A 25,001-nucleotide genomic window follows, 5' to 3' on the forward strand; every position below is an offset into this window, starting at 1 on the left:
TCTTTTTTTTGGTCAGAACTGAAACCGTTGGCAAAATGGCATCTGATTCGACAGACTCTGAAAACTTTTGGTTTAAAAAAAGGAAAGTTCCAGTTGTTCAAGACTAAGTGAATTTTTGCTTGTAAATTTTAGTCAATTTACACCCACACACACGGAAAAAAGGTCGCATTCTGCACAAAACCCTTTGAAATTATAGAAACAGTTAAAATGACCTGAACTGATTTTATTTTATTTTTATTATTATTATTTTTCAATTTGTGGAAATTTTTCAGATTTTTTGCCTTTTTTTAATACCAATTTGGGATGGGGGAAAACATTTCAAAATGTCAAAACTTCTCAAGTGTCTGAAAGGTATCTGATTCTATTTAATGACCTTTAATCAGCTCAGCCCTACCAGGTATCTGCTTAAGACAAGAAAGGTTTCACTATAGATTCCAGTTCCCCAGTTCATTACAACCTGAGGCCTTGATCCTGCAGAAATGTCTGTACATGCATCCCAGTGGGAAGGTTAAGATTCTGTCATGGATATTTTTAGTAAAAGTCAGGGACAGGTCATGGACAATAAACAAAAATTCATGGAAGCCCATGACCTATCCCTGATTTTTCCTAAAAACACCTGGACGAAATGGGGGACAAACAGAGTGCTGCTGGGGCTTGCAGCTACTCTGCCCCCCTGCGTCTGTGGCAGGGGCTGACCCACAAGGGCTGATCCAACTCCGGCTGCTGCTCTGGTGGGCCAGGGACCGCTGCTTAGCAGTTCTGGCAGCCCCTGGGGCTGACCACCGGCCCACTGTTCCAGTTGCCCCGGAATCCATGACCTCCATGATGGAATTGTATCCTTACCCCTTGGTCAAGGTGTGTTATGTCTCCCTCTCTTCCCAATCTACAGAGGGTATGAGTGCATTACAGTCCCGGCTAGCAAGCCTGGCTCTTAGCTCAAGCTGTAGAGATTTGTCCTTTTAGCTGTGGAGGGCTTTGGTTCCATTCCTTGAGCCAGCCAAGAGAGCAGCCATCATGCATGCAGAGTTTACACGCTGACATTCGGTCCCATTGACTTTGGGCATCTGGGCCTGACTTTAGATTAGATACCTCAGGCAGAATTCTCAGCTGGACCCCTGACAAAATCTTCTACTAAAAAAAAAGTGTAAATCTTTTGTTCCAGCTCTGGGTTGAGCCAACCTGTTGGACATGGTTGTTCTCCCCTGGGGTCCCCTCCCCGCTCATGCCTTAGGTTACCTGGTGCTGCGCTCCCCCCCACATGGGAGGAGCGGTGTGAAGAACTGAAACACGGCAGGTGGTGGAACACAGCTTGGCTTAGATGTAGGTTGAGCTGGCAATTAGAAAAAAGATGTTTTCACTTGTAAACTTAGGAGACTTGATGAACAGCTCCTGAGAGACAATAATCACGGAGCCCCAGGATGCCTCTTCTTCAGAGAAGAACTACACTTTCAGGTCATGTCCTTAACCCACTGCTGGAATGGATGGTTTCTGACTGGCCCATCAAGGGGACAGCATTGTCCAATGAGGTTAGGACTTACAGTGGCTCCCAAACTCTGTGCTGGGCCTCTGACTTGTGCCTCTTAGAAACTCCAAGGTACTTGGTGTCACATGACCTAAACCCACTTCCAGCATCCCCCTGATTGAGTTTGAAGGCCCCTATGTAAGGAGGCCATAAATGGACCACATAATTGTTCAGAGGTAGGTTCCCTTTAATAGTGACAGGCAACTGGATCACAGTTTTCAGCTGTTTGTAATATTGGGCTGGAAATCTTGTGGGCATAGGATCTTTAGTGAGTTTCTCTAGCTTCTCACTCCAGAGCTAGAAGCTTGAAAACCTTCTTTTTTTTTAACATTTCAGAACCTCAGAGACCATCTATGTATTGAAGGCTCAGGGGGTACTTATTGTTCCTGAACCATCTCTTCTGTCCCTACCCTTCAAATCCCCAAAAGCTCAGTGTCTTCAAAAACAATGTAACTTGGGATGAGATAAAATATTTGAAGAGTCTTTAACCATTTCCTGCCCCCTCACAATGATGATTAAAATCCTTCTGCAGACCTTTATTTGTTTTAATTTGACAAAGTTGATGTTTATTCCTTAGGCGCTGTGTGAGAAATATCTGACTTGCTCGAGTGCTAGGTAAATACTAAGTCACGTCAGTGCCCTTACAAGATTTACTGTGATACAATAAAATGGGCCCATAGGCTTTTTCTAGCTCTGGAAAGGACTCCTTTGCTCTGCTCTGCTCCCCCCACACCCTCAAACTTTCCATTTGTGCTGAACATCAAGGAAAAAGGCACAATCTCATTATTCCCATTAGTCGTCATCCTACCAAGGAGAGACTCTGCATCTTCATTTCACCAGCTTGGAACTGAGTGGTCTCGTTTGCCCTCCAATAGCAGGTAGGTGGAAATGGGCTTGTTAATTTTTGGTACTATTTGCCCTTTCCTTCCCATTCTTGTGGTGCCCTCGCCTGCACAATTACTTCTGTGGTCTCCAGTGACTATGAAGCCTGAAGACAGCTTTTAAAGTGGAGGAATGTGTTGCTGGGCTGGCAAGGTGGAGGTTAAGTCCCCTGGTTCTGTACAGAACAGATACAGCATGGGCAGTGGCAGGGCAAGCTTCCTCTCCAAAGTTGTGGTTGATTTGTATTACAGTAGCACCTAGAGTCTTAAGATCAGGGCGCTATTGTGCTAAGTGCTGCATAATGTAGGAAGAGACAGTTCCTGTCCCAGAGAGCTTCCAAACATTCTCCCCATTTTACTGATGAGAAACTGAGGCACAAAGTAAGTGACTTGCCCAGGATCACACAGGGAAACTGTGGCAGAGATGTGGGAATTGAACCCTCTTCTCCTGTAGCCTAACCTGGCATCTTAACCATCAGGCCAGCCTTCCTTTTATATTGTGGCTGAACCAGGAACTGTGCCTTGGAGGGCACCTCGTGTGAGTAAGAGCGTAGTTTGTTCTACATGCTCGTTCAGCGCTGCCTGCTGGCATCCCCAACGAGGCGTGTGATGTAAACGCCTATGAACCAGGCCTGAGATTGCTAATCCGCTTCACACAGGTCATAGCAGGAAGACAAAGCTCAATGATCCCAAGACCTTTGAAGGGAGGGGAGGTGATGGATGACTTGCTTCCAGATGACTGCAGACTGTGAAAAGCAGTTTCTTTGCCCACAAAGTTAGTGCCAGGGTGGGTGTGTTGGCGTTTTGATTAAAACGAAGGCTGGACAGTGCCAGAAGGTCTAAAACCCTGTCCCTGATGAGTGTACTTGAATTCCATGTCCTTGCATTTTACTGTAGCCTTAATTTTCTCTCCCCTACCCAGCTGAGTGATTAAATTTAGAGGCACTGCTTGCTTCTTTGCTAGTCTTTGTTCCTTGAGCCTGTTTTGTCACGGCCAAAAAGAGAGGTATTTTTACAGCAGGTTGACTCATGCATGCTATCCTAGTGGAGACAAGGCTCGGTAGTTTTTACCACCAGGTAGCTAGGGTAAAGTCAGCCTCGGATGGGGGTACAGTGCTGACCTTGCCTAGCCTGAATGAGCTAGCTCTGATCGTCCGCTGCTCACAGAGGTCACATGTTCTGTTAAAGTCCTACATTTCTTCCCCTCCCTCACCCTGACTGTTTCCCCCAGTCATCAGTGTGTGGTGGCTCTGAGGAGGTGCTCAGATACTTCTAGCTTCTTCTAGGACCCTCATTGCAGAATTGTTTACCTGGATTTGCTTTGTCAAATTTTCCACTCTTTTCATTGTGCCCATTAGCTGACCTCGTAACCTTTCCTCCAGAGAAAAACGAGGCTTCGGTAGCCTTTCTTCACAAAGGTTTTTTTAATAATCAAGGTGTAAGCGGGGGAATAGTCCCGCTATTGGGGGAACTTTCCTGGCTTCTGCACTACCCCGGTGAAGTGGGCTAGCGAAAGGATCTGAGTCCTCGCTCCCACTTCCTTTACCCAGTGGCCTCCCTGCCCTTGAGGACTCCCCTTCCACTCTCCTGTCTGGCAGAGTCCTTGTAACCCCAACAAGGCTGGGCCCAGGATTCCTGGGGGGCTCGACCCCCAACCCTGCTGCGGTCACCTAGGACAGGGGCTAGGGTGTCCCCACTCTGGGGTACTCTCTCTGCACTAGGCACTTCTCTGACCCACTGACCATTACATACAATTTAAAGCAAATGCAAGTTATTTAATCAACAATTAATTTTAAAAAGAATAAGGAAAAATGGGAAAGGTTAAAGGAAACACATCACCCCGCTCTGTGGCCGGGAACATCACAAACAGTGTCTCTGGAACGTCAGGGCGGTTCACAGTCTGTTCCTTGTAAGTCCCAGGCCTCCTGCTCAGGCCCTGGCCGTGCTGTAGGGATGCTGTGGGTTTGACACGTGCTCTGGTGGTGGCCTCACGCTCTCAGGCTCTAAGTGGTAGGACCCTTCTTCCCAGTGTCGCCCCCGCCCTGTCGGGGTTACGATCCAAGCCTGGCCTGCAGAGCCTCTTGGCTGAGGAGTCTCCCTGTGCTGGGCCCACTGCCCAGGGTCCCCCTCGCTGTCCCTAGCTGCTCACCACACCCAGCTCCGGACTGCTCCAGCCCCAGCTCCACCACTCTGTCTCAGTACTGCTGCTCTGCGTCCAGCTCCCTGGGCTGCTTCTCTGGCCCCTCTGGCTCGGGTTGCTGCAGCTCTGCTCCCAGGACAGGTCTGCTCTGCAGGCTGCTTCTGAGACTCTGCTCCCAGCCCTGACCTGCTTCCTGGGCTGCTTTCCTGGCCCCTCTGGCTCTGGTTGCTGCAGCTCTGCTCCCAGGACAGGGTCTGCTCTCTGGGCTGCTTTTCTGGTCCCTCTGAATCTGGCCCAGCTCTGCTCCCCAGCTCAGCTTGGGCCCCTGCTTTCTCCTCAGCTCGGCCCCACTCTGTCTGATCCAGGCAAATCCAGCTCACACGGAGGACGGGACCTCCCTGGCCTCCTGACTCCCTGATTAGCCTGCCCGCCCTGTCATTCAGACTGACCTGGAGCATTGCCCTCTCCCCATTGTTCCTGGGGGCTGTCAGGGTCCTGATTCCCCATCGACCCTTCCCCCTTTTTAGTACTGGGAGCTAGCAACTAAAACACCCCCGCTGAATGTTAGTAAGGGGGCAACAGTCCCCTTACAAAGATTAGCTGTAAACCATGGCAGCCACGCCTCTCTGGTGAGAGAAGCTAAGCCAGGTGAAAAGTCTTCAAATCAGTCTTATTAGAAATGGGAAAGACTGATTCGGTGTAAATTGTTTGGGTTCTTGCCTGACCTGAGTGCAAGGGAAGCATGTTCTCTCTTGCTTCTGTACAATCAGTGACTCCTGAGGGAAAGAATAGAGGCCCCATCATTGGAGTGTCATCCACAGTCTCCACGCCTGGTCTATTTTCACAATAGAATTTTCTGCATTGCTTGTCTACACACGCGTTGTACCTTTCTAACTATTTCAGTATAGCCAACATGACGCATCCCCTTTCGCGTGGATGCAATTATACCGGCATGCTGATACCAGGATAGCTTATTGCTGAAGGAAAGAGGAGTAAGTTATACTGGTACGAGGCACCTTTTATACTGACATAACTGCATCCCCCCAGGAGTTGTACTGGTAGAACTATTCCCGTAGGAAGCCGCACCTCTAACTGAAATAGTTAAATCAGGACAAAATTCATGTATGGACCGGGTCTGCGGCTATGTCTACACTACCTTACTGCGGTACAGCTGCGCTGCTGTAAGGTCTCGCGTGTAGCCACTTTATGCCGGCAGGAAAGAGCTCTTCCATCGGCATAATTAAACCGCCCCTAATGAGTGGCAGTAGCTATGTCGGCAGGAGAGCATCTCCCACCGACGTAGCACCATCCACACCGATGCGTCTGTCAGTGAAACTTTTGTCAGTCAGGGGTGTGGTTCTTTCACACCCCTGACCAACAAAAGTTTTACTGATAAAAGTGCTCATGTAGACATAGCCCTTAGTCCATTGCGTGGATTTTAAGACTAGAAGGGACCGTTGTGATCATACAGCCTCCTGCATAACACAGACTGTAGAATTTCGCCCATCTGATCACATGACTCCTATTTCTGCCTCTCTGTATCTTAAACAACCCACTTCCCTCCTTAGTGTTAAGCCCCCTTCTAATACATATGGGCTGCTGTCCTCTTCTCTGTTTCCACCTCCCACCCCATTGTCATTTGGCCAGGAGGTACAGATTTAATTCTCTGACCCTTTCCTCATGAATCAATCCCTCGAGCCTTCCCAGTGTTTCGGTTGCTCGTATGCAAAGCAACCTTTACACTTAGCAAAGGAGTGCAAGCTGCCCTGTGTGTGTGTGTATGCATGTGCGTGCAAGCTGCCCTGTGTGTGTGTGTGTGTGAGTGTGTGAGAGAGAGAGAGAGACACCCCACAAGGGGCTATTGGGCACTGAAGATCATGGAAATGAAGAGTGCTCAGCACCTTGCATCATCGGACTCTACAAGGGGGATGGTTCTGACCCCACATTCTTATCATTGGCTACGGTTCTCTTCAATACAGGACTACAGTTTTGCAAACAGCCTACTAGTTTCTTGTTAAGAATTTACATGCAAGACTTTTGTGTCTTGACGCTCGTAAAGAGTCTTCATATCAAGGCTCATGGTGGCTGCTCCACATCGTGTCTCACCCTAGAACAACAATATCCAAAAGGGAATCATGGTCTTCTAAACAAGGTCTCACCAGTGTCTTGTAAAGTAACTTCATCCCTCACTTTGATTCTTACTCTCACCTGATGTGTTCTGCAAGTTCCTCATTCTACTTTACCCTTCAGCTCAGTAGAAATACACACCAGGAAGGGTAGCTTTTGTGTAAAACATTCAGTGCAGCATCATCCCCCTCTACCCCCATGGCTTGTTTCATGTGTGTTGTGGTGCTGTAGATGTAACATGGTGGTGTAGTTGAAGCCAGAGGGTGCTAAGGTAAGATGTTTTCAGTCTGATATTGGTACATATTGTTGTACAACAGAAACTTGCCTGAATTTTGTAATGCCGTGAGCACTGTCAATGCTGCCGTTGTTTAAACTTCTTTCCTTTTTTAGAAATAAATGTTTGCATTAACTTTTAATTTTCCTTGAAGGTATTTTTGATTGTTTTCCTGTTCTGGTGACCATCCCTGTGCTGAAGGTCAAGCATATATCGGTGGAGCAGCACATGAGTGTGTTGAGAGTAGCATTCCCTACTCTGGTGTAGAGACTTCAAAGCCAGGTTCTGATCTGATTCTGGTGTAAGAGTCAGAATCCGGCCCCATAGGGGATATCTACACTGCATTTGGGAGCAAGTCTGCCAGCCCGGGTCCATAAGGGGCTTCTCCCAGTGCACTTAAAAATATCTGTGTAGATGTTGTGACTGCGGCTCTGAAATCTAGGAGTCAGGAGGAGGCTGTTTCCTAGATGCATTGTGCACACACCCTGGTGAGCTAATGTTGGTGGCTTTAGGGGATTGTACTCTTTAAATGTGGGGTGGAAGGGCACGGTCAAGTCACTCGTCCTTCATGGATCAGCAAGCTTCAGCTGAGGAGTGAAATGTTTTGTACTGAGTCTTTGCCCAGATGTGAATAAATGCCTACAGCTGGGCAAAGAACTGCTTTTTCCTGTTTGCTGGCAGTTCCCAAAAATTAAAAAAAAATTTCTTCAGTTTGAGTTGAACCAAATCTGAAAAGTCTGGTCAATCAAAGGCCATTTCGGGTTGAACGCAACATGTTGTTTGACCCTAACCTTTCTGTGTCTGGGCATTTTAAAAAGAACTAGATTGACAACACAGGAGGGGGGACGAAGCAGAGAAGAAAGTGGTGATGGTGCCCGCTTATGCCATGTAGCCCAATGGCTAAGGCACTCCCCTGGGATGTAGAAGACCCAGGTTTGAATCCTCACTCTGGGAAGAGAGGGCTCTTGTGGCTGGATGGTCAGTGAGGAGTCAAACACTAAAACCAGATGTTATAATGAACTAGGTGATGTTAAACCCAATAATGTCTGTAGTTGATCATCCCAGGATATAAGGGCAAGTAGATCTCATGATTTAAGATATAAACTGGTCGCCCTAGAGAGCAAGATGGGATTCTTTCCTGCTAACCACCTCGTGCACAGCCTTGCACAACTGGCCACTGTCAATGCCTTTCTAGCTCTCTTAGGGAGACTCAGTAATGGATCACGGATGGTGTGATCATCTACATTCTCGGTAAGTGACTTCCTGGAATGCACCTTCCCACTACAGTGCTCTGCAAGCTGATGTGGCTGTGAGATTTTGGCTACAGCTCCTGCTTTGTTCCACGCCACCCCGTGCCCAGAACACTAATGATGAGTCTCTTGCTATATGGCATACTTAGAACTCTGGTGATGTCTTACCACACTGCTCAAAGGAGGGTGTTACTTTGCTATGGATCTCAAAACCCTCGTTCCCAGGAATTGATGTAGGGGAGCGAATTGCTCCCCGTCCTTCACTTCAAGCTGAGGGAAAGATCCCCCTTCTCCTTGCCTCGTGAGGACACGCCTCACCAGGCAGAGGAAGGAGCAGGTGCTGGGAGTTTCTGGGGCTCCCAGCGTTTTCTGTTTGAGGGGCAAGCAGCAGCATTTGACAGCAGAAGAGGAGATGGCACAACAGTTTTCAAGCACATAAAAGGTGGTTACAAGGAGGAGGGAGAAGAATTGTTCTCATTAACCTCTGAGGATAGGAGAAGAAGCAATGGGCTTAAATTGCAGCAAGGGCGGTTTAGGTTGGACATTCGGAAAAACGTCTTCCTAACTGTCAGGGCGGTGAAGGCACTGGAATAAATTGCCCAGAGAGGCTGTGGAATCTCCATCACTGGAAATTTTTAACAGCAGGTTGGACAAACACCTGTCAGGGATGGTCTAGATATTACTTAGTCCTGCCATGAGTGCAGGGGACTGGACTAGATGACCTCTCAAGGTCCCTTCCAGTCCTATGATTCTGTGATTCTATGCTGTCCCAGCTGGTTGTCCCTCCAAAGGACATGGGAGCTGCCTATAATATTTTATGAATATAAATTACGCCCATCTGTTTGTATGATTTTTACTGGGGTGTTTGCTACAGGATTACGAGGGGTTAATTCAAGCAAAGGTAGGTGGCAGTAGCTGCAGCACCTGTCGATTGCTTTCAAGTTTTACCTCTGACCCTGCTGAGTTCCACAGTCTGGTTTAGCTCAGGGAGGCAGGGGTGGGAAGCTGGAAGAAGGAGCTTTGGGGAGGATAAAAACAGAAAGCAGGGGAGAGGTGAAGAAAGGACTGCAGGGGAGCAGACAGTCCCCCAGACCCCAAAAGGTGGAGGTATTTGGAATAAGCTAGGCCTCCCTAAGCCTCTAGGTAAGATAGAGATGCATGCAGACTTTTTATTATGTTAAAAACCTATTTCTCTTATCATAGTTTGTTCCCATTCTTGAGATTAAACAATACTTTGTTTTAAAAATGTTGTTTGGGTCCCTGTCTTCCCCACTGGCCACAAGCTTCTGAAGGAAAGACTTGCAAGAGCCGAACCCAGTCAGGCCTGCTGGGGAGGCATGGTTGTGCTCCAGCCAGGAACTGAGAGTGGGAGAATTGCAGAATTCTACCCTAGGAGTGGTAAAGGCACAAGGCTTGACACCTGAGGAGATGCACTCAGAGAGATCAGGAGAGAGACAGAGGTGCGGCTAGCCCTAAACTGTGACAGTCCCCTCTCTGCTTCCTCTTTTCTTAACCATAATCTGTCTCCAACAACTGAGATTGGGGCCTCACTGTATTTAGGGCTGGACAGAAACAGATTAGCAGGAAGAATTTAGATGGAAAAATGCAAAAATGGGAGTTCTTAAAGAAGATTAGATGACCAAGAGATATGATTTCACAATTTAGAAAGAGGACAACTTTGGCTAAAATCTCTTCTCAATTCAGTAATGAAGTGATGGCAGCAATTACAAATAAAAAAGCAAAATTTAAAAAGGGGGGGGGAATAGAAAGTGATATAAATTAGAAATTATGAAGTGCAAAAAATTTGATAAGGGAAGCTAAAGACATCAAGGAAAAATCCAAAACTTGATGGGACTAAGGATAATAATAAGGACTTTAAGTATACTGCAAACAAAGAAATGTTAGAGATGATATAGGCCCATTACTAGATAGAATGGTAATATTGTTAATAATGATGTAGAAAAGGCCAAAGTGTTTGATAAATATTCCTGTTCAGGATTTGCAAAGAAACAAAATGATACACTTATATGAGGATGATGAAGTACTTTCCAGTCCATTAGTAATCAAGGAGGACGTTAAATATCTACATTTTAAAATCAGCAGGTCTGGATAATTTTCAAGACTTCTAAAAGAGCTGGCTGAGGTCTCTGGCCTGCTGTTACTATTTTTATAAATTTTGGAATACTGGGTAAATTCCAGAAGACTGATAGAGTGTCAATGTTGCATCAATATTCAAAAAAGGCAAGCCTGTAACTGTAGGCCGGGTAGCCAGATATCAGTCCTGGACAAAATAATGGAAAAGCTGATACAGAGTTTAACTGATAAAGAATTAAAGGTTAGGAAAATAATTAGTGGCAGTCAGCATGGTTTTATGGAAAATCGGTCTCGTAATCTCATCAAAAAATGAAATCAGGTTTGTTTGACAAATTTGCTTGATGAAGGTCACTGCATAGAGATAATATACTTAAATTTTTGTAATGCATTTGACTTGGTACTGCACAAACATTCTGATTTTTAAAAAAAAAACCCAAACCAATAACACTATACAATATCAATGAAGCACACAAATGGATTAAGAACCGGCTCACCGACCAATCTCAAAGTAGTTGTCAATGAGGAATCCTCATTGAATGGGGCGTTTCTGGTGGGGTTCTGCAGGCCCGATGCAATTCAACATTTTCATCAATGATCCTGAGGTAAATATAAAATCACTGCTGATAAAATTTGCCGATGAGACAATCGTTGGTGGAGTGCTGAATAATGAGGACAGGGCAGGCAAACGGAGTGATCTGGATCACTTGCTAACCTGGCCCCATTCAAACAAAATGCACTTTTGATACAGTGGAAAGCAAAGTTATACATTTAGGGAAAAGGGGTGCAGGCCATACCTACCAAATGGGAGACTGTATTTTGGAAAGCAGTGACTCTCTGAAAAGAATTTAGTTGTCAGAGTGGACAAGCAACTGAACATGAGCGCCCCGCGTGAGGCTGTGGCAAATAGGACTGTTGCAATCCTGGGATGTATGAACAGGGGAGTAGGAGGAAAGGGATTATTTGGGTTCTGTATATGGCATTGGTGAAACCAATACTGGAATGATGCATCCAGTTATTCTGAGATATGCTGTAGGAATTATTCTGGAGAAGTTCCATGGCTTGTGCTGTAGAGACAAGATGATCACAATGGTCCCATCTGGCCTTAGAAGCGAAAGGTTCTGCTGTCCACATCTGAAAATTGGAGCAGGGGCAGAAAAGAAACAGACAAATGATTAGAGGGCTGGAGGAAATGCCTTACTGTGAGGAACTTAAAGAGCTCAACTTCTTTAGCTCATCAAAAAGAGATTGTGAGATGACTTAATCACAGTGTACAAGCACCGTCATGGGGAGCAAATACCAAGTACTAAGGATTTCTTTAATCTCGCAGAGAAAGGAATCACCACCACCGATGGCTGTAAATAAAAGCCAAACAAATTTTAAATGAGAAATCAGGCACAACTTTTTAACTGTGAGGACGTTGGAACAAATCACCAAGGGAAGGAGTGGATGCTGCATCTCTTGGTGCCTTCAGATCAAGGGTGGCTGCCTTTCTGGAAGATAGGCTTTAGTCAAACACAAGTTACTGATCTGAATCCAGGGGCAACTGGGTGAATGTAATAACCTGTGACAAACAGGAGGTCAGACTAGCGCAGCGATTCTCAAACTTCATTGCACTGCAACCCCCTTCTGACAACAAAAATTACTACACGGCCCCAGAAGGGGGGACCAAAGTCTGAGCCTGCCTCAGCCCCACTGCCTGGGAAGGAGGAGGGCGCAAAGCCAAAGCCTGAGCCCCACCACTCAGGGCTGAAGCCCTTGGACCCTGGTGACCACATTAAAACAGCGTCCCGACCCACATTTTGAGAACCCCTGGACTAGAGGATCTGGCCATAATCTCTGTTAAAAACATGGTGTGCATGAGAGAGCCTGCCGCAAAGAGCAGACAAGGGATAGGAGGGGAAAACAGAGGCACAGAGATTTCCAAGGTTAATGGCAGTGCTGGGATGAGAACTCAAGGCTACCCACACCGGTGAGCTCACCCAGCTGTTTTGATCCACTTTAAGCATTATTTGTGCTCTATTATGCCCTCAGGCTATGCACCCGTCGCCTGCTGATGCATGCCTTGGTGCGGCATGTTGGCATGCTGGAAATGTCTCAGGGGAAGAATAATGGTCAGACTTGGCTCACATGGGGCTCGATCCTGCAGTGCGTTGGGCACTCTCAGCTTCCACTTCAGGTCAGTCAGATCAGCATCTGACTTGGGTCACTCCTGCTGCTTCATAAAAGAGCCTCCAGGAATAGCACCCAGCTGGGCAGTTCTCTGCTTTAGCAGGAGTTGAGTGGTCAGCACCATACAAGGCTGAGCTTGTGTCATACTTTCCAATCCCGATCTCACACTGTGAAACACAGTGTGAATTGACAGCCTGATGTAAATGATTTGTAATAATATTAGGCAACTCGCTTTCCCATTCCTCCCATTCTTCTGCCATCTATTCCCTTTTCATCCCCTCATTGTGGCTTGGGCCATTCCTGGCTGGCTGCTTGTGGTGCTTTATCTAGTCCAACATGAAATAAACTAATTGTCCACTCTGCATCATGAGGTTTTGGCCATACCTGCTCCCCAAGGTAATTCATTCCACATGCGCATGCTTTAGCTCTCTGATCAATCCATCCTATTTGCACATAGATCGTTTTAAAGTACAAAGCTGAAAAGCTCCTAATCTCCAGTGCAGAACGGGCAGGGAGTCACCACACTCAGATCCCCCGAGATATCACTTTTTGTGTATGGTGATCCAGCTGGAGCCAACTGATAGCGTAGCAGTCAAAGAGCATTGCGCAGTGACTAGGGCCTCATCTGAGGAGACGGGCTGGCACTGATTAACAGAGATTAAGGGTCACAATAGCCATCTGAGAGCTGCTGGGAAGAGATAACAACAGACTTGGATTGTCTTTCCTAGTGTTAAATAAATCTGCAAAACAATAAATTCAGAAAGGTTTCACTTTTATTACAAGGATGATTTGGTTTTCCACATTTTGGACCAGGCTGTTAATTTATGAAATGCAAACAATGGCATTCTACAGAACCAGATGGCTCATTCAGACACCAGTCTTCAGACGCAAACGTGTATTTGAGTGTGAATGCATATTTGATATAGAGTATTATTATTTTCTGTTTATAGTACAGAGTTAGGACCCCCACTGGGCTAGGCACCCTATAGACACATAGGGAGACACGGTCCTTCCCCAAAAGTCTTCCAATCTAACTAGACATGACGAACAATGAAAGGAAGAAAGGAAGTATTATTATCCCCAAAGGGGTGGTGTGTGTGTGTGTGTGTGAGAGAGAGACGCTTTCTAAACACAAGTTATTGGGGGACATAGAGGGATACCTGGGTGAAAGTGATGAAGAAAAATGACCCTTGGAGAAAGAACAGAGCTGGCACCTCATGGTATAGAATCATAGAACCCTAGGGTGAGACGGGACCACAATGGCCGTCTAGTTTAACCCCAGGCCAAGATGCAGGATTTGTAGGCTCTTAACCATCCAAGAGAATGGAAGTATGCAGAATAAGATGGTATGGGGGAATCATCATTATAAGTAGTATTAGGACACAGATCCTGGGGCAAATTTTTTTTGCCCCTGCTATGCCCATGCTTTACTACAGGTTATAAGCATGCAATATGCAAATGTCAGGTTGACATGGTTGCTTTACCTGGAACCTGAAATAAAGGGTAGAACGTTGTTACACTGCCCTGGGAGCCCCTGGGAAACAGACTGCTTCCCAGCTCCTGCCTTGTCCCCAAGGTAGAATAACGTGCCCCAGCCTTACACCTGGCACAGATTGCGTCCCCTGGCAGGCTGGTGCAGCTGATTGGCCAGGGTGTTGGGAGTGCAGCCAAGGTTCATCCCACTGTGTGTACCACCCAGGGGCGCAGGAAGTGGGCTGCCAGTGAATAGCAGCTGCAGTTCTGATAGCTGGCACAGGGCGGTACGGGAGGACGCCTTGCATCCTTTACTCCCATGCATGAGATCATTAGCTAGGCGTCAACCCGGCCTATGCTCAGGAGGCTGATGTACTGACAAACACCAGTAATTGAAGGTCTTTGCTTGGGCACCCTGTTCAGTTTCCATTATCTTAGCAAAAAGGGCATTTGAAAGCATGTTTGGGCTGAGGCCAATCACTGGTGTGCATGGCGGGGGGTGCGGGGGGGAAGGTTGTTGAATATGGAGCCGGTTTCAATGACTGCTCCTGAACTGCTGAGAGACCGAAAGGAAACTGAATGTCGCCCTGTGTGGCAAACCCCACAATCGACAGTAAACACGGTGTTGCTGTCATTCATTCGGCAGCCGTTCTCGGTAATTATTCTATCCACGTCGGCACATACGCTGCTTTCGCTGCTGTACTACGCCGAGGGGTGGTACCTCAGCCGACCACGGGTGATTAGCACAACAGCCTGAGCTGTATGTAAAGGTGAAGATGAGGGCAAAATGGTGGTCACCTTTTATATAAAGGGTACCTTTTATGAATGTACTGGACTGGAGGGGACCTCCTGGGTCACTGAATCCAGATCTTGCTAGTACAGGAAACCCCACCATATAGTTCCATTCATAAACTGATCAAGCACCATTTGAAGCCTAGTTAGGTTGTTTGCCTCCAATACTCCTGTAATAGTTTATAAAGGGTTAGTAGATGTTTTAATTTAGTTATTCGGGTGTTATAGACTGCAGCAGATTCTATCACACTTAACTCGTCCCCATCACCGCAGTATCTGAGCACCTCTCAGCTGTATTTATCCTCACAACACTACTGTAAGGTAGGGCAGAGCTGTTATCTCCCCATTGTACAGATGGGGAACTGAGGCACAGAGGGACTGGGGGGTATGTCTACATGGCACACTGAGCCCAGGCTCTGACTGAGGTTTGAGCCTAAGCCCCGCTTCTACCTGCACACCAATCAGTCTGACGCAGCTCAGCAAGCCCTGAGGACCTCGGTCTAGGACATGCTGGGGAGGTGGGTCAGAAATTGAGTCATACTGAGATTGTGGAGGAGCCCTGTCATTGTGGATGCAGCTCAAACCGCAGCCTTAAGTAAGAAGGTGCAGTATGGACACATGACCATGGCTGTAAGACCCGGGTCAGCAACTGTAAACCCAGGTTTACAGTGCAGTGTGGCTATAACCTAAGTGACTTGCTCAAGGACTCACTGTGAAGTCAAAGCAAGGAATTGACCCCAGGTCTCCAGCTAGTGCCATGCTATGGGACCGTCCTTTGGCTCTCACAGTACTCCGACCATCTATAACCCCTTCTGCTGAGGCACTTACAGCCATCCCGAACACCTGCTGCTCATGGCTGGAACATGCTTACAGTCTTTTATTAACCCTTTAGGAACTACAAGTTTACCCTTGGGACCAAAATGTTGACAGCAGAAGCGAAAATTCTTCACTCCATTCTTGTTCACCCTGGACAAAACCTGTTAGCTGCAGTTGCCCAATAGTCCTCAAATTCTTCTTCTTTTGCTGAGTGTCACAGTTGAGTGCTGATTAGTGTATTCTTAAAAACTGGTCCAGTGCACTCAGAGCATTGGCTGGCTGCTTTTCCATTGCCGTTCTTTAGTAAAGTAATAAATCATAGCCACACTGGTGATATTATTTTGTGAAATGGAAACCTCTGGTTTTTTTGTGTGTTTTTGGCAGAGGGTACAAAATGCATTTACTTATAATGAAAGTGTAACACCGACAGACTCCAGCAGGCAGGATCGAACCTGGGATCTGTGGAGCTTAGTGCATGAGCCTCTGCAGCATGAGCTAAAAGCCACCTGCCTGTTAGCTAAGGCTGTAGAGCAGACTCATTTTCTTTCTCTCTCTCTCTCTCTCTCTCTCTCTCTAAGTGGTCTCGGTGCCACTAGATGGGACAGAACACCACACCAGAAAGTGTGTGGGTTACAAAAGCTCCTGCTAATATACTGAATTAGACTCACACACATACCCAGCAAAAAGAAAAGGAGTACTTGTGGCACCTTAGAGACTAACAAATTTATTTGAGCATAAGCTTTCGTGAGCTACAGCTCACTTCATCGTTGTTCAAACAGGGATTTTTGGACGGGACATAAGCCTTCATGCTTTAGAGCATAATCCAGCCTCTAATGGATGGGGATCGGAAGGACACATTCCCTCGAGCAGGCTATTCCATACCTACCTAACGCAAGGTTTCTTGCACCTTCCCCTGAAGTATCTGGTATTGGTCCGTTGGAAACAGGCTACTGGATTTGATGGACCATGGGTTTGAGCCAGCCTGGCAATCCCCAGGCTCCTGTTGCTAAATTGTATTACTTGTTTTCTCCGTGAAGAGGCTGAAAGCCACAGCTCACCCTTGTTTCTTTACGTATAGTGCAGTGTTTTCACTCTGTTCTTGGGCCATGCAGCTGACCCACAGGAATCCGGGATTAGCTCTAGTTTGAGAGTTCTGGGGCTTCCAATGAGTAGTTTGCTGGAAAAAATTGGGTCCATTGGGAGTCTAACAGGCACTTCGCCCGGTCCCTCTCCCACGGAAAAAAACACCACGTCGGGTCTGATACAGTTCGAAGGGCCTGCTTTTTCAGAAGTGCTGAGCACCCACAACTCTCAGTGAAGTCAATGAGAGCTGGAAGTGCTCAGCACCACTGAGAAATCAGGTCTGATTTTTTCTTCTAATCTTAAACCATTGTAGCGGACAGAGATGGGGGGGAACTTGGCGGGCAGGGGCTGGAGCAGTGTGAATGGCCTGCAGCCAACCTGACTCTGCCATCACCTACTTAGCCCGTCACCTCCATGCTGGGTCTCATCCCAGGGTCACGACACAATCCAGAACCAGCTGTGCAGTTGGAGAGCTCGAGGGTTTTCCATTAGGTTGAAAATAACTTGCTGAGAGCCTCGATCCCCTTTCCCACAGTATGTGAACTGCCCACAAAGCCCATGAAGGACTGTTATTTACAGTCCTGGGATGGACCTTCTCCAGGGCTTAGCACTATATTGCACTAAAGATTATCTGGTGGCTTGGGCACTGGATATGCGTATGAGTGGAGTGGAGCCAGTATCCATCTTCCTTCCACCAACAGTAAAAATAAATAAATAAACCTCATTACTTCTTGGGAGGCAGAATCCCACGTGGTTATGGCAGTAGGCTGGGACTGAAGGGATCTGGTTCAGTTCCTGACTCTGACACAGTCTCCTTGCGTGACCTGGGCAAGTCACTTAATTTACCTTGTGCCTCAGTTCCTGCTCCGTGAAATGGAAATAACACTCCCTTCATCTTGTCCGTTTAGGGCATATCTACACTGGCACTGAAGACATACCTATGCAAGCTCTGCTTGAGTTAGTGCGCTAAAAATAACAGCATGGCCACCGCAGCGTGCAGATTAGGAAGTGCTACCTGCTCCAACTATCATCCCATCTGAGACCCTAGGTACATACTCAGGCATCTAGCCTGTCCTGCCACTTGGTCCGACACAGCTGCATGTCTATTTTAAGTGCACTAGCTCGATTGTAGCTAATATGGATAGGTCTGGTCAAGATGGAAATTATACCTGCAGCCCTGGTGAAAGCATACTCTTAGACTGCAAGTTCTCCTGTGCCTTGCTCTGGATTTATACAGTGCCAAGCACCAGGAGATTTGATCTTGATTAGTTATACAAATAATAAACATTATGACTTCCCTCCCTCACGGCAGTGGGGAAGGGCAGCTGGTCTTAACCCAGGGACCCTGACAGAATTAAAGGTTTCAGAGTAGCAGCCGTGTTAGTCTGTATCTGCAAAAAGAAAAGGAGTACTTGTGGCACCTTAGAGACTAACAAATTTATTTGAGCATAAGCTTTCGTGAGCTACAGCTCACTTCATCGGATGCATTCAGTGGAAAATACAGTGGGGAGATTTATATACACAGAGAATATGAAACAATGGGTGTTACCATACACACTGTAAGGAGAGTGATCAGGTAAGGTGAGCTACTACCAGCAGGAGAGTGGGGCAGGGAGCGGGGGGACCTTTTGTAGCGATAATCAAGGTGGGCCATTTCCAGCAGTTCACAAGAACATCTGAGGAACAGCGGGGGGTGGGTGGGGGGAATAAACATGGGGAAATAGTTTTACTTTGTGTAATGACCTATCCACTCCCAGTCTTTATTCAAGCCTAAGTTAATTGTATCCAGTTTGCAAATTAATTCCAATTCAGCCGTCTCTCGTTGGAGTCTGTTTTTGAAGTGTTTTTGATGAAGAATTGCCACTTTTAGGTCTCTAATCGAGTGACCAAAGAGATTGAAGTGTTCTCCGACTGGTTTTTCAATGTTATAATTCTTGACCTCTGATTTGTGTCCATTTATTCTTTTATGTAGAGACTGTCCAGTTTGGCCAATGTACATGGCAGAGGGGCATTGCTGGCACATGATGGCATATATCACATTGGTAGATGTGCAGGTGAACGAGCCTCTGATAGTGTGGCTGATGTGATTAGGCCCTATGATGGTGTCCCCTGAATAGATATGTGGGCACAGTTGGCAACGGGCTTTGTTGCAAGGATAGGTTCCTGGGTTAGTGGTTCTGATGTGTGGTGTGTGGTTGCTGGTGAGTATTTGCTTCAGGTTTAGGGGCTGTCTGTAAGCAAGGACTTGCTTGTCTCCCAAGATCTGTGAGAGTGATGGGTTGTCCTTCAGGATAGGTTGTAGATCCTTGATGATGCGTTGGAGAGGTTTTAGTTGGGGGCTGAAGGTGATGGCTAGTGGCCTTCTGTTATTTTCTTTGTTGGGCCTATCCTGTAGTAGGTAACTTCTGGGTACTCTTCTGGCTCTGTCAATCTGTTTCTTCACTTCAGCAGGTGGGTATTGTAGTTGTAAGAATGCTTGATAGAGATCTTGTAGGTGTTTGTCTCTGTCTGAGGGGTTGGAGCAAATGCGGTTGTATCGTAGAGCTTGGCTGTAGACAATGGATCGTGTGGTGTGGTCTGGATGAAAGCTGGAGGCATGTAGGTAGGCATAGCGGTCAGTAGGTTTCCGGTATAGGGTGGTGTTTATGTGACCATGGCTTATTAGCACCGTAGTGTCCAGGAAGTGGATCTCTTGTGTGGACTGGTCCAGGCTGAGGTTGATGGTGGGATGGAAATTGTTGAAATCATGGTGGAATTCCTCAAGGGCTTCTTTTCCATGGGTCCAGATGATGAAGATGTCATCAATGTAGCACAAGTAGAGTAGGAGCATTAGGGGACGAGAGCTGAGGAAGCATTGTTCTAAGTCAGCCCTAAAAATGTTGGCATACTGTGGGGTCATGCGGGTACCCATGGCAGTGCCGCTGATTTGAAGGTATACATTGTCCCCAAATGTGAAATAGTTACGGGTGAGGACAAAGTCACAAAGTTCAGCCATCTGGTTTGCCGTGACATTATCGGGGATAGTGTTCCTGACGGCTTGTAGTCCATCTTTGTGTGGAATGTTGGTGTAGAGGGCTTCTACATCCATAGTGGCCAGGATGGTGTTTTCAGGAAGATCACCGATGGATTGTAGTTTCCTCAGGAAGTCAGTGGTGTCTCAATGATAGTTGGGAGTGCTGGTACCATAGGGCCTGAGGAGGGAGTCTACATAGCCAGACAATCCTGCTGTCAGGGTGCCAATGCCTGAGATGATGGGGCATCCAGGATTTCCAGGTTTATGGATCTTGGGTAGAAGATAGAATACCCCTGGTCAGGTTTCCAGGGGTGTGTCTGTGCGGATTTGTTCTTGTGCTTTTTCGGGGAGTTTCTTGAGCAAATGCTGTAGTTTCTTTTGGTAACCCTCAGTGGGATCAGAGGGTAATGGCTTGTAGAAAGTGGTGTTGGAGAGCTGCCGAGCAGCCTCTTGTTCATATTCCGACCTATTCATGATGATGACAGCACCTCCTTTGTCAGCCTTTTTGATTATGATGTCAGAGTTGTTTCTGAGGCTGTGGATGGCATTGTGTTCTGCATGGCTGAGGTTATGGGGCAAGTGATGCTGCTTTTCCACAATTTCAGCCCGTGCAAGTCGGCGGAAGCACTCTATGTAGAAGTCCAGTCTGTTGTTTAGACCTTCAGGAGGAGTTCTCCCAGAATCGTTCTTTTTGTAGTCTTGGTAGGAAGTTCTCTGTGGGTTAGTATGTTGTTCAGAGGTGTGTTGGAAATATTCCTTGAGTCGGAGATGTAGAAAATAGGATTCTAGGTCACCACAGAACTGTATCATGTTCGTGGGGGTGGAGGGGCAGAAAGAGAGGCCCCGAGATAGGACAGATTCTTCTCTTTCAATCTCTTTGGTCACTCGATTACAGACCTAAAAGTGGCAATTCTTCAACAAAAAAACTTCAAAAACAGACTCCAATGAGAGACTGCTGAATTGGAATTAATTTGCAAACTGGATACAATTAACTTAGGATTGAATAAAGACTGGGAGTGGATGGGTCATTACACAAAGTAAAACTATTTCTCCATGTTTTTATTCCCCCCACCCCCGCCCCCGCTGTTCCTCAGACTTTCTTGTGAACAGCTGGAAATGGCCCACCTTGATTATTGCTACAAAAGGTTTTTTCTGCCCTGCTCCCCTGCTGGTAATAGCTCATCTTACCTGATCACTCTCGTTACAGTGTGTATGGTAACACCCATTGTTTCATGTTCTCTGTGTATATAAATCTCCCCACTGTATTTTCCATTGAATGCATCCGACGAAGTGAGCTGTAGCTCACGAAAGCTTATGCTCAAATAAATTTGTTAGTCTCTAAGGTGCCACAAGTACTCCTTTTCTTTTGACAGAATGAAGTCACTGAGCTGCTAATACGCAATCTCATTAAAATCAATGTTTACATGGGAGAACTGGAGGGCGACAGATCTCCCTATCCTTCAAAAAGGTGCAAGGAGTGACCCTGAGAATTACAGCCCAGTGTGTTTCACTTCAGAACCAGGAAGTGAATTATAAAACACCTAGATGAATGTAGTATGATGGGACAGACCAGCCTGTCTTCTGTAAAGGAAAATCACACCTCCCTGGTCTAATAGAATTCTTTGAGCATGTCAGCAAAATGGTGGATGAGGGAGAACCAGATGACAACTAATCTAGAATTTTTTATTTTAAAGAGGTATACTTTGTCATGTTGAGCTGAACTCATCAGTTCTGAAGAAGAGTTCATTAAGAGGACCTGAAAAGCCAAGCAGGAGCTGTGCAGCTGGTTTTAAAATGGGAAAGGGCCATCATTTTTCCAGGTAAGGTGTCGAGATAGGAGCTCTACAATCATATTGATGTCATGCTCACTAAACAATAGTAGGAGAGAGTCAGATATGAAATAGTTGTTCACAAAATAGGTGTACAATAGAGCCACAGCTGTGCCAATTCCCAAGCAGGGTATGAATATCAATAAAAGCCTTCCAAGATTCAAGAGCCAATGGAGGAGTTTGCTCATCTTAGACTGGTTCAGGGATTTCTCCACCAGTTTGGCTTCAACTCTTTCCTGCAGTAATAAGCCAGCTTGGACCCTGTCCTCATTTTCCATTCTCAGAAGTGCTGCGTGCTGCATTGCCATTTCCAGTTGTCCTTTCAGATGTATTATGTCCTTCCTGTGAAGCTCCCTGATCTGAAGAAGCTCTGTCAATGTCTCTCTTAACTGGGAGGAACAGCGCCTTTCCTCATCACGTTGCTGCTCTGCGTCTTCCAGTTTGCCTTCTAGATGCTTCATGTAGCTTTTGATTTCTTGTGTTATGTTTTTTGTTCGTAATAAGTCTCTTGCTGGAGCAAATTTATAGTCTTCATCGGCAGATAGCTGGCAAGAACTTTCATAGGTTTCCAAGGTTAGTTGCTTGTTAGTTCTGTCCAAGTTCTTGTTTTCTAATTCTAATTGTTTGATCTTCCCATCTCTTTGTTCCAACATCTCTCTGATATTCTCCACCTCTTTCTGTAGCTCTTCCACTGTGAATTTAAGATAGTCCATTTTGGTTTGCAAGCCCCTGTTCAGGTCTTCAGTATCTTTGTTTCCTTTTATTAGTTCCTGGTTTTCTGCATCAAGATTGGCAACTGTATCTCTGAGGTCCCATATTTCATTTCGCAAACGTTCGTTTGCACTTATCAGATCCTGAATGGACATTTCCTGAGTGTGATGCTCTCTGTCTGAGTGGTGGAGGAAGGGTGGTGGGCTCTGGAGACGAAACGGTCAAAGTCTCTGGAAGAAGATCAAATATGCTCTGATACAGTATGCTTGTGGGTTATGTTGACATACATGTTTTACTCTGAATTGTTTTATTTCATAAAAGAAATATAAAACAGCCAAAGGAAAAATATTTGGGGGATCGCTCTGACTCTATTTTATGTCAGCAAGTGACAGATAAACATTCCTTAGCACTTACTCATCAGTCATAAGGTATGTTGAGTATTTTCATACGTAGTCATAAACACCTTGTTGTACATGGAACCCCGGCCTATGCAGTGTGGCTCTTTGTCTCCCTCTAGTGGGTGGACTCCATACAGGTTTGCATCTGCTTAGAACCTTAACTCAGGCAGTAGTGCCTTGTACTTTTAGCTCTAGAGGCCCCAGGTTCAATCCCCACAGAAATCCATACCAGGATTTGACCTGTAGTGGAGTATGGGGGCTCAGGATGATCTTCCCAGCCAGGGGAATGTATACCCTGCAATTACATAAATGTTATCCAGCATTTAGTATTTGTATTATGGTTGCAGCTAGGAGGCCCTGTCATGGGCCAGGAACTCATGGTGCTAGGCGCTGTACAAACACAGAACAAAAGAGACGGTCCCTGCAATATGTTAGCCTTTGAGATCTCGAGCTCGCATGAACTTGTTGCGTGAGCCTTTAAACAAACTCAGTCCTGATCGTACCAAGGTCCCTTAAAAAGGCATAAAAATGTGCAGAAATGTCTCCAGGGGAAAGCGTCTTTTCTCAAGAATGACGCCTTTTTTCCTCCCAAGGAGCTTGGTATGGGCAGAACTCTCGTCTCAAGAAGCCATCATCAGTATGGGCTAGCTGTTCACCTCCTTCCATTCTTTCTCTTAGGGCCTGATCCAAAGCACATTCAAGTCAATGGAAAGACTCCCATTGAGTCAGTGGCCTTTGGATCACGCCCTCAGTGAGTCTCTGTTTTGGAAGGCACATGAAAGCGTTCTTTAAATTGTGGGCATGAAATCCTAGAACTGTTCTGGGTAAACCAGATTGTATTGTATTGTATAAATCCTCAGGAGTTACAGAAGAATAAAGATTGGAAAGAGTCTATTTAATCTGAGGGAGCATTTTGTGGCAGTGATTAGCTACCTCTGAGTGCATGTAAAGTTATTTTCTGTCCCAGTCCCGAGATGGACCTCAGGATGATTTCTCTCATGCTATTGCTCCAGCCAAGGTACTTATATAACCGCCACCACCAGAGCTTTTGAGCACCCCCCAATCTTTTGTGTATTTTGTGTATCAACTGTGAGGCAGGGCAGTGCTATTATTATCAGTGTATGGATAGGGACCCGAGGCATGTAGAGACTAAGTGACTTGGCCAGGGTGACACAGGAAGTCTGTGGCAGAACATTGATTGAACCCATCTCTCTCATGGCACAGGCTAGCACACTGACCACTGGATCATCCTTACTCTCCCTGCTTCTGTAAAAGGCTGCTGATTTGCAAATGTAAACATGCCTCCTTCCCACTTCTCCATAAGATTGGATATGCCTTGTCCACCAAGAACCAAAAATCGTGTATTCTCACAAACAACCATGGTGACCATTGATTACAATGGGCTATGGATCAGACTGATAAAGGAGCCATTCAATGGTCATCGGGTGCTGCGGGATAACTCTGTGTGATGGGTAGGGTGGCCAGATGGCAAGTGTGAAAAATTGGGACAGGGGGTTCGGGGCAATAGGCACCTATATAAGACAAAGCCCTGAATATTGGGACTGTCCTTATAAAATTGGGACATCTGGTCACCCTAGTGATGGGGAACCGGGAGAGGCTAAATATATATCTTTGCATAGGGCCTGGAAAATCCTTGCCCCAGTCCTGGCTGCCAGTCTACGTTCTAACCAATAGACCACACTGCTTCCCTGCAGCTCTGGGAAACAGCTAGACAAGGTCAGAAAGAAGCTCTGCAAGTTCTGAAATACCGCAGCCTCCAAAGAGCTGAGCTGAATTCATCTCAGAGGGGTGGCGTAGTCTGACACTGCAAGAGGCAGAAAGGAAAGGGTTACAAGTGATGTGGCTAATGGAAAGAGCAGATAACATCCCCCTCCCCTTGTGTTTGCTCTAAAAGACTAAGGGGGTGGGGGGTGGGGGGATTATTCTAATGGCTTGCCTTTTATCTGAAGGGAGATGAATCCAAGGGCAAACCAAATAGATTTATTCAGGTCAAAGGAGTACCCAGCAGCTGATGATCACATTAAATATTTATGTCCAGCTGGGGGATTCCCCTGATTATTGTTTTTTATTTTTAATGCCCATCCATCCAGACGCGAGTAGTGGACATTTTCCAGAGCATATGATAGTCAGTGGTGACTATGTCCATAATGGTGGAAATACCCGGCTCCAGGGTTAGATTTTTGGCTGCAGATTCACCCCGCTTGTGAGTCGGAGTGAGCCCTGTGATCTTCCCCCTAATTTAGGGATAGGGGATGGTCGAGTACTGGAGGTTTTGATTCAAAAATCAGTTTCCTTCTAATGCAAATAATGCCCATCCCCTCCTTCGTCTTCCAAACAGCGAATGGAACACAGCAGCTCAGACAGATGTCTGGCTTTTCAAAGGGTCAATGGGCAGGTTACATGCTATG

General features: G+C 46.3%; 1 protein-coding gene across 1 annotated transcript in view; it reads left to right on the forward strand.

Moving 5' to 3' along the window:
* KLHL35 (kelch like family member 35) overlaps positions 1-7,029 on the forward strand; it is a 28,487-nt gene extending 21,458 nt beyond the window's left edge. The window contains exon 8 of the mRNA XM_074955153.1: positions 17-7,029. Within this exon, the coding sequence (XP_074811254.1) occupies positions 17-22 (6 nt within the window). The 3' untranslated portion in view covers positions 23-7,029. The remainder of the gene's footprint in view (positions 1-16) is intronic.
* Positions 7,030-25,001: the final 17,972 nt, after the last annotated feature.

The sequence above is a fragment of the Natator depressus genome, chromosome 1, assembly GCF_965152275.1.
Source record: "Natator depressus isolate rNatDep1 chromosome 1, rNatDep2.hap1, whole genome shotgun sequence".
NCBI lineage: Eukaryota > Metazoa > Chordata > Testudines > Cheloniidae > Natator > Natator depressus.